The sequence below is a fragment of the Peromyscus maniculatus genome, chromosome 9, assembly GCF_049852395.1.
Source record: "Peromyscus maniculatus bairdii isolate BWxNUB_F1_BW_parent chromosome 9, HU_Pman_BW_mat_3.1, whole genome shotgun sequence".
Lineage (NCBI taxonomy): Eukaryota > Metazoa > Chordata > Mammalia > Rodentia > Cricetidae > Peromyscus > Peromyscus maniculatus.
In genome coordinates this window covers 402,894-420,796 of record NC_134860.1, presented here as the reverse complement: position 1 = coordinate 420,796, position 17,903 = coordinate 402,894, and the positions used below count along the sequence as shown (strand labels likewise).

The 17,903-nt window shown below is 38.9% G+C and overlaps 1 protein-coding gene across 2 annotated transcripts in view; it reads right to left on the bottom strand.

Moving 5' to 3' along the window:
• The window catches only part of Dennd6a (DENN domain containing 6A), a 49,401-nt gene that overhangs the window by 21,704 nt on the left and 9,794 nt on the right, over nucleotides 1-17,903 (bottom strand). For both annotated transcript variants that reach the window (XM_076544096.1, XM_076544095.1), the window contains exons 4-11: nucleotides 11,929-12,041; nucleotides 11,130-11,210; nucleotides 8,519-8,624; nucleotides 6,845-6,924; nucleotides 5,739-5,801; nucleotides 4,779-4,834; nucleotides 774-896; nucleotides 337-432 (exon numbers count right to left, since the gene is read on the bottom strand). In XM_076544096.1, coding sequence (XP_076400211.1) covers nucleotides 337-432; nucleotides 774-896; nucleotides 4,779-4,834; nucleotides 5,739-5,801; nucleotides 6,845-6,924; nucleotides 8,519-8,624; nucleotides 11,130-11,210; nucleotides 11,929-12,041 — 718 coding nt within the window. The remainder of the gene's footprint in view (nucleotides 1-336; nucleotides 433-773; nucleotides 897-4,778; nucleotides 4,835-5,738; nucleotides 5,802-6,844; nucleotides 6,925-8,518; nucleotides 8,625-11,129; nucleotides 11,211-11,928; nucleotides 12,042-17,903) is intronic.

Here is a 17,903-nt window from a genome sequence, read left to right as displayed (position 1 = left end):
AATTATAAAACAGGAGTTAAAATGGAAAGAATATGATCATTTTCCCTTCCATAGATCAAAAGAATTTTTCATAAGAGTAAAAATCTGAGGTACAGTTGTGTAATTATTAATAACAACACAGATTCTATTAAGTAAAATCTCTTAAAGAAAGTTACTAACTCTTCAAATCTTAAATTATTACCAACAGCTCCCCAAAACTTTTATAAAATCAATTTGTCAGTAAATCAAAATTTTAAATTAAAAATTTATTACATAACAAAATGTATTATTATACAATTCTACAAAATGTTGGAAATAAAGGTACAACTTAGTTAACAAAAGGTACTGTTTACTCACGGAGCTTGAGTGCGAGTAGTATATTCTTTGAATTCACTATCATGAATTGTGAAGTAAGGTCGAAAATCGCTAAAGTACTTTAATGGAGAAATACAGCTGTGGAACAGGAAGACACAAAATCAAGGTTCCAATCCATAACCATGAGACATCCATATAAACAATATATATCCGATAGATGAATCATTCCAATATTGCCTTTAGGTAAGCACTGATGACTAATATTAATTGGAACCTATCAAGGTCTAACTTCACGTAAGTAAAGAATGTGTGTGTGTGTTATTCAAAGCAGCAGAAACATTGTTCTAGCTCTAACTGAACCTGAGTCAATCTTTTCATCCATTCTGAGCAAGCTGTTGCATGGATTAATGCCATGGGTGGGGGAACATCACAGACTGGAAATACTGAAAGTATCAGCATCAAGAGCCCAATATACTCACTTAACAAGGGCCAGTACAGTTTCTGAAGACTCTGATGGTGATGGTGCCATAACCACCAGGGGCTCTCCCAACAGCACCAACTCCCATAGCATCTGACTATGAAGGAAAACTGGGCAGAAACACCTAGAAAGTGTTTACATGGTAGAAATACTTTATTATTTATCCAATTTTGTCTTTCAAAATCCCAAATAATCATTCTAAGAATTTCACATTAATAAAAATTCTTCCTGATACTGAATGTGGCAATTATGTAGAGACATTAGTCCCTCAAATACACACACACACACACACACACACACACACACACACACACACACACAGATATATATCTCAAAGCCAGGTATGAGGCACACTCATGTAATACCAGCACTTGGAAGGGAGAAGCAGGAGGATCAGAAGTTCAAGATCATCCTCAGATAGTGAGCCCAAGACTTGTCTCAAAAAAGGAAAAGAAGGGCTGGAGAGATGGCTCAGCAGTTAAGAACACTGACTGATCTTCCAAAGGACCTGAGTTCAATTCCCAGCAACCACATGGTGGCTGACAACCACCTGTAATGAGATCTGGTGCCCTGTTCTGGCTTGCAGGGACACATGCAGGCAGAATATTGTATACATAATAAATAAATAAAAATTTATTTAAAAAAAAGGAAAAGAAATAAAAGAAAAAGAAAAAAACCCAAAAACCAAAACCAACTTATATATCAGTTTGACTTATTCCATTTTTTTTATAAAATTAGATGCAACACATGCAAAACAAATAACAACAATAAAAGCCTATCATCAAATTGTGTTAACAGAGGACAGGCCTATTTTATTAGCAATCCTGTTATATTTTAATTTCTATTCTAAGTATTTTGAAGGAAACAAAAGAATCTTCCAAGGGACATTTACTGAATGTTCATAACTAAAATTCAGTGGTAGGCTGGGGGCAGTTTTGCACAGAGCATATGCTTTGCAGAGTGCAAGGCCCCAGGTTCAATCTCTAGAACACACACAGATGCACACATTCTACAAAGAGAAAAGCCAACTCTCTACAACTTTGGGTGTCTTTTAAGATCTCCATCCTTTCTCTCAGAGTCCGAGTGTAAAATATCATTTCAACATAACAAATGCTACTTATATTAACAAACATAAAATGAAAATGAGGTGGGTATTGTGCAAAAGCCTGTAATGTCAGCAGTTGGGAGGTGAAGACAGGAAGACCAAGTGAGCTGGAGGCCAGACAGGGCTACTGAAGAATCTGTCTCAAAAAACAAAAAACAAAACAAAGAAAGAAAAAGGAAAGCTCTATACACAAAGTACTATCAAAGGGAAAAAAATTAATGTAATCCTTAGATATTTTGCCTGAGACTATTTTTCATGGTTAAGTTTTTTTTTTATTTTTAAAAAATTTTATTTATGCTATTTATTTATTTACTTACTCATTTATTTATTTATTCATTCATACATATTTTTATATGTATGCATGTGTCTGTTCACCACATGCATGCTTGGTGTCCAGGGAGGCCAGACGAGGACATGAGATCCCCTGGAACTGGAGCTATGGATGGTTGTGAGCCACCTGTGGGCACTAGGAATCAAACCCGAGTCCTCTGCAAGAGCAACAAATGCTCTAAACCACTGAGCCACACTGTCAGCCCCTATGGCTTAGATTTCTCTTTTTTATTTCCCTTTTCCTTCTCCCTCTTCCCCCAAGATAAAAAGATTTAATACTCTCTGAAGTTCAAAGAAAAGCTTTCTTTCTTTCTTTCTTTTTTTTTTTTTTTTTTTTTTTGGTTTTTCGAGACAGGGTTTCTCTGTGTGGCTTTACGCCTTTCCTAGAACTCACTTGGTAGCCCAGGCTGGCCTCGAACTCACAGAGATCCGCCTGCCTCTGCCTCCCGAGTGCTGGGATTAAAGGCGCGCGCAGCCACCACCGCGGGGCTGAAAAGCTTTCTAGTACATCTAGGCATGATGGCACACACACACACACACACACACACACACACACACACACACACACACACACACACGCACTCCTTGCACCTGGGAGATTGAGGCAGGAAGGCTATCCTGTCTCAACAAAACAAAATGAAAGCAACCTCACATACACATAAACAACAACGACAAAAACCCACACCACCACCACCACCACAAAACTCCACAGAAAACAAAAACCTAGTAACTGAATTCTGAGTTAATTTATACAAATTCTTCAACTTATCCCTCAATGACTCAAGTATCAAAACTATCAACAGTATGTAATCTTTATGTATCTTTTCTGTAGTACTGATTTATTTTATAGATACTCCATCTTTTTATTCAAAGTTAAAACTTTTAAAAATCTTAATTTTAAGCCTTATTCATATTTTATATACAGCAAAATTGAACCTTGCCAAAGATATAGAAATAGTTCCACTACCTCAAAAAATTCCCTCATTCTCAAGGTCCCTCTCCTTGGGTTTCTGGCCCTGTATTTTGCTGCCAAAGTTATGTAAAGGAAACCATCTATTAAGTAGCTTACAAGAGTCTGACATCTGTGATGAGCATACTGTCTTTAAAAGTTATTTCTGCTGCTGTATCTATCAAAGGTTCATTCACTCTATTATTGCTGAGTGGTTTTCTATGTGAATGGGGATTTGAGTTGTATCCTATTTCAGGCTCTATGAATAAAGTAACTTTTTTATTTCTTGACTTTTTAAAAAGATTTTCATAGGCCGGTCGGTCGGTCGGTCGGTGGTGGCACAAGCCTTTAATCCCAGCACTCCGGAGGCAGAGCCAGGTGGATCTCTGTGAGTTCGAGGCCAGCCTGGGCTACAGAGTGAGATCCAGGAAAGGTGCAAAGCTACACAGAGAAACCCTGTCTCGAAAAACAAAAAAAAAAATAAGGTGGAGACTGATTGAGAAACACTCCATGTTAACCTCTGACCTATACACACAGAAAAAAAATTTAAAAAAAAAAAAAGATTTTCATAGTATATATGTACTTTTAAATTTTATTCATTTATTTTATTTTACTTATTTTTTGAAACAGTGTTTCTCTGTAACTGCCCTGGCTGTCCTGGAACTCCCTGTATAGACCAGGAGGGCCTCAAACTCACAGAGATCTGCCTGTCTCTGCCTCCACAGTGCTGGGATTAAAGGGTTGTTGTGCCATCACTACCCAGTTTCATATATTTTTATATATGAGTGTTTTGCCTGGGTATATATCTGTACACCAGGTACGCGCCTAGTGCCCGACGAGATTGGAAGATGACACTGGATGCCCTGGGACTGGGGTTACCAGAAGTTCTGAGTCACTTGTGGGTACTCGTAGTCAAACCTGGGACCTCTGGAAGAGCAGCCAGTGCTCTTAACCTCTGAGCCATCTCTCTATCCTATATGTTTTGATCATATTCTTTCCCCTTCCTCAACTCCTCCCAGATTCTTCTCACCCACCCAACTTCGTGTTCTTTTCTTTGTCAAACAAACAGCCCAGAAAGATTAAAAACAAAAACAAAAAACCCAAAACAACAACAAACAAACAAAATTACCCAAACAAAACAACAACAAGAAAGCATACAAGTTGTGTTGACCATCTACTCCTGAGCATAGGCCCTGCCCCAGACTGTGGGTGATATTACCCATGAATAAAGCAAATTACGGCACGCACGTATCTGTATGCAAGTCTTTGTACAAGCTGTTGTTTCTCTATTTTTCTTTACTGAAGTTTTAATTAAAGTACAAATCTTGTGAAATTTCACCACAAAATTGAAAATTCAACTTAAAAAAACCCTCTGCTTTTTGTTACATCTCCACAATACAACTCTCACATCAAATGAAACAAAAACTATTTGTCTTAACCATTGAGTCCCCAACGTATATCTCCATTTTCCTATCTCATCAGATGCAGCTGGGATGGAACACTGGACCTTACCATTAAACTATAACCAGCATTTTCTTCTAGGTTTATTCACATTCTCCATAAATTAATAACAATTATCACAAAATAAAAAGACAAAGTAAACAATTTTTTTTATTCTTTACCTGAAAAGATCCACCTCATGAACAGTAGGTAAAATAATAGATGTGTGTGTGTCTGCCTAAAGGATTAAAAGAAAAGAAGAAAATTAGGGGAGATAGAACTAAATTTTACAGAAACTGTTTTTCAGTTTTGTTTTTAAGACAGGGTCTAATGGTGTAGGCTTGATTGTCCTGGAACTCACAGTATAGTCTAGGCTGGCCTTGAACTCACAGATTTGTGCAGGGACTCAGGGTATGCACCACCATGCTTGGTTATCTTAAGCCAAGTATGATACACTATGGTACATGACTGTACTGTAATAGCAGCACTGAAAAGCGGAGGCAGAACTGATGCAAGTTCAAGGTCAGCCTCACTAGCAAGTTCTTGGCCAGACAGGGCTACACAGTGAGATGCCTATTCTGTATTTTTCATGAAGAGAATGGGTCTTACCAGTCTCCCCTAATACAAAAGATAGGAGAAAAATATGAACACCATGGGTAAGAACCAACCCAATGGCCAGATGTGAGACCAGGTCACAACTGCAACTCAGCCTACCATTAACATCAGGATCTGCGCAACAAGCACAATCAGTTTTCCTGCTGTTCTCAAGCTTTACTCAAAGAACAAAGGGAATGGTAATAGAGTCAAACCAACTGATGAACAGAAACTGCTTTCAGAAAAATAAAAGTTCTGAATCCTTTTGACTGAGTCTTCTAAAATTAGGAGTCTGTTGGCTACCTTTCTAAGAGAAAACCTTTTCCAGAACGAAACCTCCTTTAAAAAGTATTTACAGTCCTTTTGTCCTCACAATTACAACATAAACTCTGGGTTCTCCAGGACCTACTGTGGTAGTAACAACAACAAATGCCAAGAAATGTAAAGTTTATCACCAATTAACCAGAAAAGTAGTGGGTGTTTCCGTATGTTCAGAAATGTGTAACAGGCCCTGAGCCTTCACTGAGGGCACTTTGGCATCACAGTACCTGCTGAGTTAACTGCGCCATCTGAGTGGTCCCAGGCTTGTCATGACACGTGGGAATCCGGACCTTAAAGACAGAGAGAGAACGTATTACCTTCTTCTGTATGAGAAGTGCTCTATCTGGCTGCTAAAATCACACACTCGGCACGTCTAAAATGCTGTAAACACCAAGTATTTCGGGTTTCAGAACTAAGGATATTCATTTTTAGTTACAGCATAAATGGGGAACCAAAGTTTCCAAGTGAACAGAGATCAGTGAACTCCAAGAAGTAAATGTGTTGAAAAACAAAGCCAGGACACCAGCCTCCTAGAGCTTCCTGCTTATCTTTCCAGTCTCTGCTTCATAATATACACACACCCAAACACACCCTCTCAAGCCTGCCAAATTTGTGTATAAATCCACAGGAAACCATGGGAACTCTCAACTCAGTGCTATCAGTAATATTTTTTATGTTTGCCAAAGGGGTTGGGGGATACAGAACAAGCAAATCTAAAGGAACACCATGAAGAATAAAGCCAATGTCATAAATACTTGAATTGCAAAGAACCTGAGTACATTCACACAAAATCTGAGGGAAAATTCAACTAAACACAAAACAGTGGGCTGGAAATATAGCTCAGTGGTAAAGCACTTGCCTAGCACTTGTGAGGCCCTGGGTTCAATCCCTGATACACAGAGAGAAAAACAATGAAAAGAAAAAGAAAAAGAAAACTCACTGTAACAAAATATTCCAAGATAAACATGCTTGGCCTGATGTTAAATGTTAAAGACCATTTAGACCTGGAAACCAATGGTTTTTCTAGTTTATCTTAATTTTCAGCAATTCACACTCAATACAACTGTTCTGTTTCTGCTTACCACCCATATTGAAGAATTTAACATTCCCATGCAAACTCTACAAGGTGCATTGTCTGACTGGAAAGGCTTGGAATTGTATGAAGGATTTTGTGAAGCAGGATAACCTGTGGTGTACTATAATGCCTCATAGCAGTAACAGCAGCAAAAGCAGTAGAACTACTAGATGTTATAGGATGTTAAAAACCAAAACCCATGTATGAGGTTTCTAGAGAGTTCTTCAAAGGGCAGACAAATGAGTGGTAAGTTGTTACCTTCATTACTACCCCCATGATAGGCAGATGCAACGTTTTCCCTGGCACTGGGGCAGGCCATCGGTCAACATCATTACAAGCTGAAAATGTAACAAAATATTTTCTTAATGGAAGTGGGAAATTAAAACATTTAAAATGGACACTGCAAGTTAAGACTTCTTTTGTAACATGGGAGAAACATATTAGTAATAATAGCAGATAAAATAAAGTAAAAGTGATGAAATATTTTACTTACATTTCTTTCAGAAATACATTTTACTTACATTTCTTTCAGAAATACTATGTTTTATATATACGTATATATACATATATATATGTATATATATGTTAATTGTTCAATGGGAGCGTGAGAGATGGCTCAACAGTTAAGAGCACTTCCTAATCTTGCAAATGACCTGAGTTTCGTTTTTGGCACTGATGTTAGGAAACTCACAACCACCTGCAACTCCATCTTCAAGAATCTGATGCCCTTTCTGCTCTCCCCTTAGGTGTACACACACACACACACACACACACACACACACACACAAAGTGGTGTTTTGCCTTCATGTATGTCTGAGTGAGGGCATCAGATCCCCTAAAACTGGAGTTACAGACAGCTGTGACCTGCACATGGATGCTGGGAACTGAACCCAGGTCCTCTGGAAGAACAGTCAGTGTTCTTAACCACTAAGCTATTTTTCCAGCCCAATAAATGTTTTTTAATTGAAAAGAAAAACCTGTTGAATGACATATAGGTTTGAGGCCAGTTTTCTTACTTATTTTTGAACTACTAAAATGCTGCACACAAAGGATTTCTGTTCAATAGTACTCCAGGAACTATCAGTTGAAAACCGTATTCCTAACTCTAATAAACATCATTTATGTTGTTACAGTACATGGGACCACATAGCACTTTCGGTATTTATAGGTAAACATGCCAGACCAAAAATTTTGTATCTCTCTCACATCATGTAAGTCTTAAACCCTCTTCTGATTCTAGACTATCAACTTCCACTTTATTAAAACGCTTTCATTAATTGGGGGTGAAGAGACGGCTCAATTGTTGAGTGCTAACAGATCTACCAAAATACCAAAGGTTGGTTCCCAGAACCCATGTCAGGTAGCTCACAGCCACTTGTAACTCTAGCTCTAAGGGATCTGATACTTATGATCTCCAAGGGCACCTACACACACACACACACACACACACACACACACACACACACACACACACACACACACGCACGCGCGCGCGCACACGGTGGGGGGGGGGGGTTGTGCAGAAAGTCAGTACAGTGCTTGCTGCACAAGCATGAGGAACTGAGTTTGATGCCCAGAACTCAAGAAAAAGCCAGGCATGGGAGTGATGCATGGTTGTAATTCAAGCACTGGGGAGGAGAAGGAAGCTCACTGAGGCTCACTGGCCAGTCAGCTGGGCCTAATTAGAAAGCCCCAGGTCTCAGTAAGAGACCCTATTTCAAAAATCAAGATGAACTGCTCCTGAGGAATATCACAAAAGTTTGACCACAGGTTTACACACACACACACACACACACACACACACACACACACACACACGCTCACAGATTGGCATGTGCCCTTGCACACACATGCATCTGAACACGTAAATTTGCACACATTAACAGATATACTTGCACATAGAATACATAACTAATGTAATATTTAACTTACCTGCTTCTAAGTAAGGTTCATTTTTTTCAAAATACTCTGGTGCTATCTGTTTGAGTACGGTGTGAAAAAAATGAATATAAGGTAGTTTGCTGATCAAAACCAAGGACTGAAGAAAGAAAGGGGACAAAAGTTTTTTTAATGCCTAATGATTATAATTTAGGTTTGCCATTTAGTTTTGCATGAACAATTATTAATGAGCTAAAATTCAGCAAAAATGTATGGATTCTGAAATTAAATGGTTTTTATTGTACAAGGTTAAAAGAAAATACAAAGCCATAACTGGGTAATGCAAAAAGTTTAATCTTATTATTATGCTTTAAGAACTAAAGGCATATCACAGATATTCCTGCTCTTAAGTAAACAAGTTCCCCCACAAACAAACTAATATAATGGACAATGTTAAAAGCCAAGCATAGCCGGGCGGTGGTGGCGCACGCCTTTAATCCCAGCACTCGGGAGGCAGAGCCAGGCGGATCTCTGTGAGTTCGAGGCCAGCCTGGGCTACCAAGTGAGTCCCAGGAAAGGCGCAAAGCTACACAGAGAAACCTTGTCTCGAAAAACCAAAAAAAAAAAAAAAAAAAAAAGCCAAGCATAAATGTTAGTTTGAACCATCAACTTGAGACAATCTATAACTACCTGGGAAGAGAATATCAAGGAGTGACCTCTGTGTCAGGCTGGCCTATGTTTGTAGAGATTAACTTCAAGATACTAAATAAGGTAGAAAGACCCACCTATTGTGGGTGAAACCATTCCCTAGACAGGGATCCTGAACTAAGAGTGACAAGAACAGGCTGAGCATGCTATGGGTGCAATCATATGGGTGCAAGTCATCAGTGTCTAAACTACTGCTACTGTGACCTCCCCACAAAGGTGGACTACACAGAACCCAGAACCAGGATTAACATAAGCTACATAAGCCTGTTTGGGTCAGGGCATTTTATCACAGCAGTAGAAACAAATTAAGATACCCACCTATTGTCCACAACACAGTAACATCAAAAATTAGCCACATGAAGTGTTTCTACTAAGGAAAGAACAAACTGTGATGCTTGGCCCAAATTCCTATGACTGTTAGTTCTACCGTCCAGCTGTCCTAACCTAGCTACACACTTAAAAATTGCAACTTTGCTGGGCGGTGGCGGTGGCGGCGGCGGCGGCGGCGGTGGTGGTGGTGCACGCATGCCTTTAATCCCAGCACTCGGGAAGCAGAGCCAGGCAGATCTCTGTGAGTTCGAGGCCAGCCTGGTCTACAGAGCAAGATCCAGGACAGGCTCCAAAGCTACACAGAGAAACCCTGTCTCAAAAAAAAAAATGCAACTTCTAGTATAACTTTAGATACAAATTACACTGATTTTAAGTGTAGTTCTTTTTCCTTCAAAGATGCGACATTTATTTTTAAGATTTTATTTTTATTTATGTGTGTATTGTGGGTGTCCACAAAGACCAGAAGAGGGCTTCAGATCTCCTGGAGTTGGAACTATAGGTAGTTGTAAGCTGTCCAGTGTGGGCGCTGGGAAGTGAACTGGCGTCCTCTGCAACAGCAGTAAATACTCCTAACAGCTGAGCCATCTTCAGGCTCCAAATTACTTTCTACCTTTCTATCAAGCATCAATTGATGGGCACTGAACATCCTGATGACAGATGGAGAATGTATGTCCTAATAGCTCACGTTAGGCAGGACTGATTCATTTTCCTTTAATTTATGAAAAAGACTGTCATGTAGGTTGGAAGCAATATGGCAAAGGTGTTGCTAATTTTACTTATTGACTCATCAAAAAAAGAAAAAAAAAACAAAAACACAAAAACCTGTAGGTTTTCCTGGGTTGTAAGATCATTACCACTTGTTTATTTTCTCCCTTATTCTCCAATGTCAAAATGCAGGAGAACTCTCCCATGTATTAACTGAAACACTACGGCTTATCAGAAGTCTAGTACAGAGACAGCGACAATACAACAGTTAAAAATTACAAAACATGGGCTGGAGAGATGGCTCAGAGGTTAGCACTGGCTGTTCTTCCAGAGGTCCTGAGCTCAATTCCTAGCAACCACATGGTGACTCACAGCCATCTATAATGAGATCTGGTGCCCTCTTCTGGCATGCAGGCAGAATACTGTATACATACTAAGTAAATTAAAAAAAAACAAAACAAAACAAACAAAAAAAAAACTACAAAATCATAGTGGCACACCCCTTTAATCTCAGCACCCAGGAGGCAGAGGCAGGTGGATTTCTGTGAGTACAATGAGGCCAATCAGGTCTAATAGCAAGGTCTAATAGAACAACCAGTGTATACATACAGAGTATGTGTGTATATATACATATATATCAGACTCTGTCTTAAAAAAATAAATAAATAAGATGAGGCAGGTGCCTATAATCAAAAAAGCACAGGTAAAACATAAAAACCTTAGACATTATTAAGTCTAAATATTCCTACTTTAGGGTGTGGGGAATTGAGGCAAGGTCTCATGTAGCCCAGGTTGGCCTCAAATTCCTGCTTCTTCTATCTCCACCTCCCAAGTGTTCAGACCATGGGCAGATACCATCAAGTCCAGTCTTCACTTTTCTAATCACAACATAAAAAATATTAATAGTTCATATAAAAATTACCTTCTGAAAGTAGCCTCTTTTAAGAGTTTTATCTCGAACTTGTCGAAAATACACATATCCATAAAAATATGCAGGATCTTTCTATGAAAGAAGAAATAAAAACTGTATGTGTGTATGTATGTATGTATATACATATGTATAGATATCCTTTAACAGTACCACTGGACTTCCTTAATAACCCAAGTCAGTATGTGAGCAACACACAAAAGCTAGTCATACATTCCTATCAATAAACAAAACTCAGGAGAATAAAGAACCTGTCAACTTGCCCAAAGATTAAAACTGTAGCCTAAGAACTAGAGACAGGATTTTCTCTAGGAACCCGTTAGCTTATGTTCTTTATTCACATCTAAACTAGCAAACTATAATCAGAAAACCATCAATTTCAGTATTTTCCCCAATGCTACATTGTTTCTTCAATTTTGCAGTAAATACCTATAGTTATAATAAAGTCTGAGGTACTGGCACAGGGAAGACTCCTCAAGCATGACGGTATTTACTGTATAATGTCACTCCACCTGCACATCTCAATAGATCCCAACAAGCAAAGCTCCTCACCCTGCTAGTCGATTTTTATAATTGACAATGGCATCATTTCCAGAATAGTAACTTCACAGTAATTCCACTCACATACTGAATCCTTATCATTTAGTCTCTCTTTGAGAAACCCAGACAGATAATAGAGTAGCACCCCCCCAAAAGCAAACAATAATGAAATGTTGTCAAAGGTGACTGAATATACTAGCTCTACTATAGCAACAAGTTATAACGTTTCCTCTCACATGGACATTTTTCCAACCTTTAAGTAAACTGGTAAATCTTTGTCAAATTGATCGAGGAGACAGTGCAGGGACACCCTCCTCCCAGAAGACTGCCGGAATCTAAAACAAAACTGGGTGTCTCCAAGACAACCTAATGAAAACAAAGGGGAGAGCCAGTCAGGATGGCTTTGGGTGACATTTATCCAGTCTAATCAATATTAGAGTGAAAGGACTTCACAAATAATGTAAACACAGTTCTTCATGTTTAAGAGAAGAAGAAAAGACAGCTTAAAATTTCTAAGATTTAGCCAGGAGTAGCAGTGCACACCTTTAATCCTGGTACTTGGGAGGCAGAGGCAGGTGGGTCTCTGGAGGCTGAGGCTGGTCTACAGAGTGACCTCTAGACCATCAAGAGCTACAGAATAAGACCGTGTCTCAAAAACACAAACAAAATAAAGACTTGCTCAAGGACATATTGCTAGTTAGAGGGAAAAGCCCATCTTAATTCCTAAGTGTTTCTGCATTCTTTCCTTTTCGATTTTGAGACAAGGTCTCACTATGTGGATGTCCTGAACTCTGTGTAGAAAAGGCTAGTTTTGAACTCAGCAATCTGCCTGCCTTGACCTCCCAAGTGCTGGGATTAAAGGCGTGTGCCACCATATCCATGTATACAAAAGTTTTAAAAAATCTTTCTGAGAGAAGAATAATTTGAAAATCATTATATTCTTTCCAATTTTACATCTTCCCATCAAAGTCAGAATAAACCCTCAGTTCCTCCTCAGCATGGTTTTTCAGACTATCATGAGCTCCCCCTGCTTGCCTCAGCAGCCCCTCTACACCTGCCTTCCTGGGCCAATTGTACTTGCCTCAATCCGCTGATGTTTTTCCAACGAGCTGTTTTCCTGATTTGGCTCAAAAATTGCCTAGAAGTCTTCCTTGACGCTCTTTGCCCATAACCACCTCTGTCCAAGAGCACAGTTGCTCCCTGGAGGTCCCATAACATCCTGCTTCCCTCATGCATGTCTGGTAATAGATGGGATTCCACATTCCTGTCTCTTACCCTTTGCATCCTGATTACCTTTCCTGTTGCTGTGTTCAAATACTGTGTAACAAAGTAACTTAAAGGGAAAAAAAAGATTGTGTGATTTTTTTTTTTTTTGTCAACTTGACACATTAGAATCATCTGGGAAGGAGAAATTTTAATTAAAGATTGCCTGCAGGAAAATCTGTGGGTCATTTTCTGTATTAATGATTGCTGTGGAAGGGCCCAGCCCACTATGGGTAGTGCCACCCCTGGGCAGGTGGTCCTCAGTTGTACAAGAAAGCAAGCTGAGCAAAAACAAGAAGAGCAAGCTAGTAAGCAGCATTCCTCTGCAGTCTCTATCTCAGTTCCTGCCTACAGGTTCCTGCCCTGACTTTGCTCAGTGATGGACTGTGATTAGGATGCGTAAGCCAAATAAACCATTTCCTCCTCAAAAAAAAAAAAAAAAAAAAAAAATCTTTCTGAGCTAGGGTCTCATGTAGCTCAGGCTGGCCTCACCTTGCTATGCAGCAGCCTTGAAGTCCTGGTCCTCCTGCCCCCACCTCCCTAGTGCTGTGGTTACAGTTAGGCCATCATGCCAATTCTATGTAGTACAGGGCAGTGAACACAGGGACTCTTGCATGCTAGATAAACACTGCATCCCACTAAACCACAGCCCCAGTTTCCAAATACAGAAACTCTTAAAAGTAGACAAAGCTGTAGTGTTTTGGGATACATGACTCAGTGATGAAAAAATAATAAGAAGGAAAATATGAAGCCTTTATTCTAACAATCAGTGGCTACAGGAAGGAGCCGAGGAGTCACAAGAGGTTTGAGGAGGTTCTAGCAAAGTTATATTAATTGGTCCTGTATGTTTTACATTTCACAATGGGAAGCTCCTTTAAAAATGCGTAATATGCAAGATTCAGTAAGAGTCCAAGTAATCAACTTATTATCTTAATAATGTGATTAACAATTAATTTTCAACTTTAATCATTTTAGCAAGCCTCTTAAAATGCAAATTTTAATTAAACTTGTCAGGCAATAATTACTTTAAAAAACCATTAAACTCTAAAATTTAGCTCATTAACACCCACGCCAGCTGGTGAAATGGCTAACCCAGTGCAATGACTGGGCAGGTGAAAGCGCTTTATACTCAAGCCTGATGAACACAGTGGTCAGTCCCCAGAACCCACAGATGAAGTAGAGAACTGAGCCCTGACAACTGTCCTCTGGCCTCCACCAATGCATGCCAGCACAGTGGCACATGTGCACCAATGTGTATATGTGCACACATACACACAGAGCAACAGTAGTAATCACTTAGATTTTTCCCAATATGTTAGAATATAATAATGCTCAATATTTTTACCATTACATATGTAACTACTTTTTTATTTTTCTTATATGACATTCTAAATAGGAAACATAAATGTCACAGTTGTTCAATCTTTTCAAAAGACAGATTAGGTAAGAGAATCTAAGTTCAATTCTCAGCACCCACATGGCAGCTCACAACTGTCTATAACTCCAGTTCCAAGAGATCTGACACCTTCATATAAAAATACATGCAGGCAAACACCAATGCACATAAAATAAAAATAAATAAAATTTAAAAAGCATAGAAGTGTAGAAGTGTAAAAGTACAGAAGTGTAGAAGTGTATTAGTGTAGCCTCTACACTAACACCAGTCCATAACCTGCTACTGACACATGACCAAATAAATATGTAAGTTGAATACACTTAAAAGCTTTTCTAGCAGTCTGATACTAGTGTGGCAAATTTATAGTTATATTTTGTTTTACTGATATTTTTAAATTTCCCTTTTCTGACATTTTGTTTAGCTTGCATTTTACAAAAGACATTTTTTAAAAAAGGCCCTTCAACACAGATAATATAAGCCGTATATTACAGTGTCCTTGCTGCTAAACACAAATACTGTCTGCAAGCCAAGTCTACCCACAATGAGGACTGTCGTCCTTCAATTCATCACTACTTAAAATTCTCTCTGAGACTGTTTTTCCTTTGACATGCATATGGCGATTGCTGTCCTTGAGTATTCAACATGGCTGCATTCGGATGGTGATACTGGTAAACAATGAGGAAAGTCTGGCATGTGTAGCTGAGGGCAAGCACACTTTAAACTCCTACTCAGATAAAATGCACTCCAAAGGCAAGAACAAGTCTTTTTGTTGTTTGTTTTATAAAATCATGAAGATGTAAAGTGTACATGAAGGGAATGTTGTAGGACTGGCAAACTAATTCACTATGAATTGTAAAAAGCATTTTTTTCCTGTGTAGTTTTCATACAGTCTAAAATGCTATTCTACTTTTTTTTTTTTTTTTTTTTGGAGCGGAGTGGGGTGGGGCGGGGGTGGTATATCATGGAAAGGAAATCTTGATTTATGACTCTTTCCTAAAATCTGCTCTGCTGTGCCAAGACTTCCTTCCACAGCAATAAAAACTATTTTGGAAATTTTAAATCAATCTCAAAGTTGGCACAGTAATTATAACTTCCATTTGCAAGACACAGAGGAAAAACAGTGATTCGGATAACCACCATGGGCTCTGGGATCTGAGATGCTCTCTAGAGCATGCTCGTTAGGTTATCAAGATGCTGTTTTCAGTATCATTTTCCCAATTTCACTTACATGTTCCTACCATGCTTTGAGTAAAATAAACCATAATTCATTTGATGGGCAGCTTATTAAAAAGACATTTAGGCCGGGCGTTGGTGGCGCACGCCTTTAATCCCAGCACTCGGGAGGCAGAGCCAGGCGGATCTCTGTGAGTTCGAGGCCAGCCTGGGCTACCAAGTGAGCTCCAGGAAAGGCGCAAAACTACACAGAGAAACCCTGTCTCGAAAAACCAAAAAACAAAAAAAAACAAAAAAACAAAAAAAAAAGACATTTAAAAAATCTGTAGGTCATTCATATGCCTAAACTACTAGAATTTTATTTACATAGATTTATACTTGAGTTTAAACTTACAAAAAGAAAAAAATGATCCATACAGATACTATTAAATAAGTTATCAAAAAGGCTATCAAGTGTCAGATGTAGTGGCAAACATCTTTAGTCCCATCACTGAGGAGGCAGAGACAGGTGGATCTCTGTGAGTTCAGGCCAGCTTGGTCTACATAGAGAGTTCCATGGCAGCCAGAGCTATATAGTGAAACCCTGTTCCTCCCACACACAAAAAAATAAATAAATAAATAAATAAATAAATAAATAAATAAATAAATAAATAAGGCTATCAAGTAGCTCAGTGGTAGAGTTCTTGCCTGGCATGCACAAGGTCCTAGGTTCAATTTCCAGTACTACAAATAAATAAAATAAATTTTTAAAGGCTGTCAAAATACCATGAAATTAACTTTTTTAGCCTTGATGTTTGGAGGAGAAGGGAAGTTTTTCCTCTAGTTTCTGGGGTTCAGTGGCTAGGATCTGTACATTAAATTGAACAATAAAATATTAACAATAGAAAAGATTTAGTTGCACATGTTGATAAGCCTTTAATCCTAGCACTTAGGAGAGGCCAAGGCAGGTGAACCTCTGTTTGAGGTCAGCCTGGTCTACAAAGAGAATTCCAGGACAGCCAAGGCTACACAGAGACTCTGTCTCGAAAAACTGGTGGGCGGGGGGCGGGGGGGGGTGTTGTAAAAACCGTACAGAAAAAGTTGACACCCCAAAGGAAGTTAGATCTGGGAGCTTACATACAATTTTATCCAGATTCATTAAAAAGGTTGGCCTTTTAGAAGTAATAAACTGTGGGAAGGTAAACATATATATGAAAAACTATAGGAGTTAAAGATTATTTAGCAAAGTTTGTTTATGATGATTCAAGTACATGCTATCTCCAGCAAGAGGTAACAATCTTGGGCCAGTAAAATGGCTCAGAGTGTAAAGGCACTTGCTGCACAAGCCGAGAAACCTGAGACTGACCTGTGGAACCCACTTAAAATGGTAGGAGAGAATGAATTCTATGAAGTTGCCCTCTGACCATGCCCACCATGGTATGTGCAACTACACACATCACACACACACACACACACACACACACACACACACACACAGAGAGAGGAAAAAAGAAGAGACCTATGACAGCCAGTTATAGATTGATGGGATATTACACAGTCAACTGGGATTCCAATCACACAAAGTCAATTCATCCTGCAAGCCACAAATTTTAGCTCACTTTGAGTGCTAGAAATCCAAACCAACACTCACTACATTCAGCACTGTATATGTAGACTTCATAAGGAAAATGTTAAATGAAATAAGGATAGAATCAGACAACTTCTCTGTCACGGTATCATTATGGACGAAAACCAGTTGTAATCAGTTCAGATCAGGACAAAAGACCTACTAGACTTGACCCACAGCAGTATCCATTTTACTAAGAAACTGGTTTTCTTTCACGTCTCTGACCAAGGCAGAGCTCCACATATATCGGAGAAAAAACAAAACTGCAACCATTTATGCAGAAAGAAAATTAATAGTAATCTTTCAAATCTCCCAAATCAAATTAATTGGACTGAACTGTCAGGACATTAGAAATAACACAAAAGAAAAAGCAAACTGGAGTAACTCTGCCTTAAGGGTTTTGTGTGTGGCCTGAGGAACTGAATGTTCTGGCTACTTTAAGTTTATGAAGCTGTTTTAAAAGTAAAACACAGAGGTAGCCTGAGAGATGTCAATGATCAGGACCACACAAGCACAGCTCATAGGAACCAGAGAAAGCAAGCTTAATGGTTCTATAAACTAAGCACTATTTCAAGAGCTTTACATGAAGCAGCAACTCATATAAACAACTGCAAATAATTGATGAGAGCAATTTCATAACTATATTCTTGCTGGTTTGTGAATTTTTAGAATATCTGGAGCTAGAGATATGGCTCAGTGTTTAAGAGTGCTTACTGCTCTTTCAGAGGACCAGACTGGCTCATAACTGCCTCTAACTCCAGCTCTAGGGGATCTGCTGACCTCTTTTGGC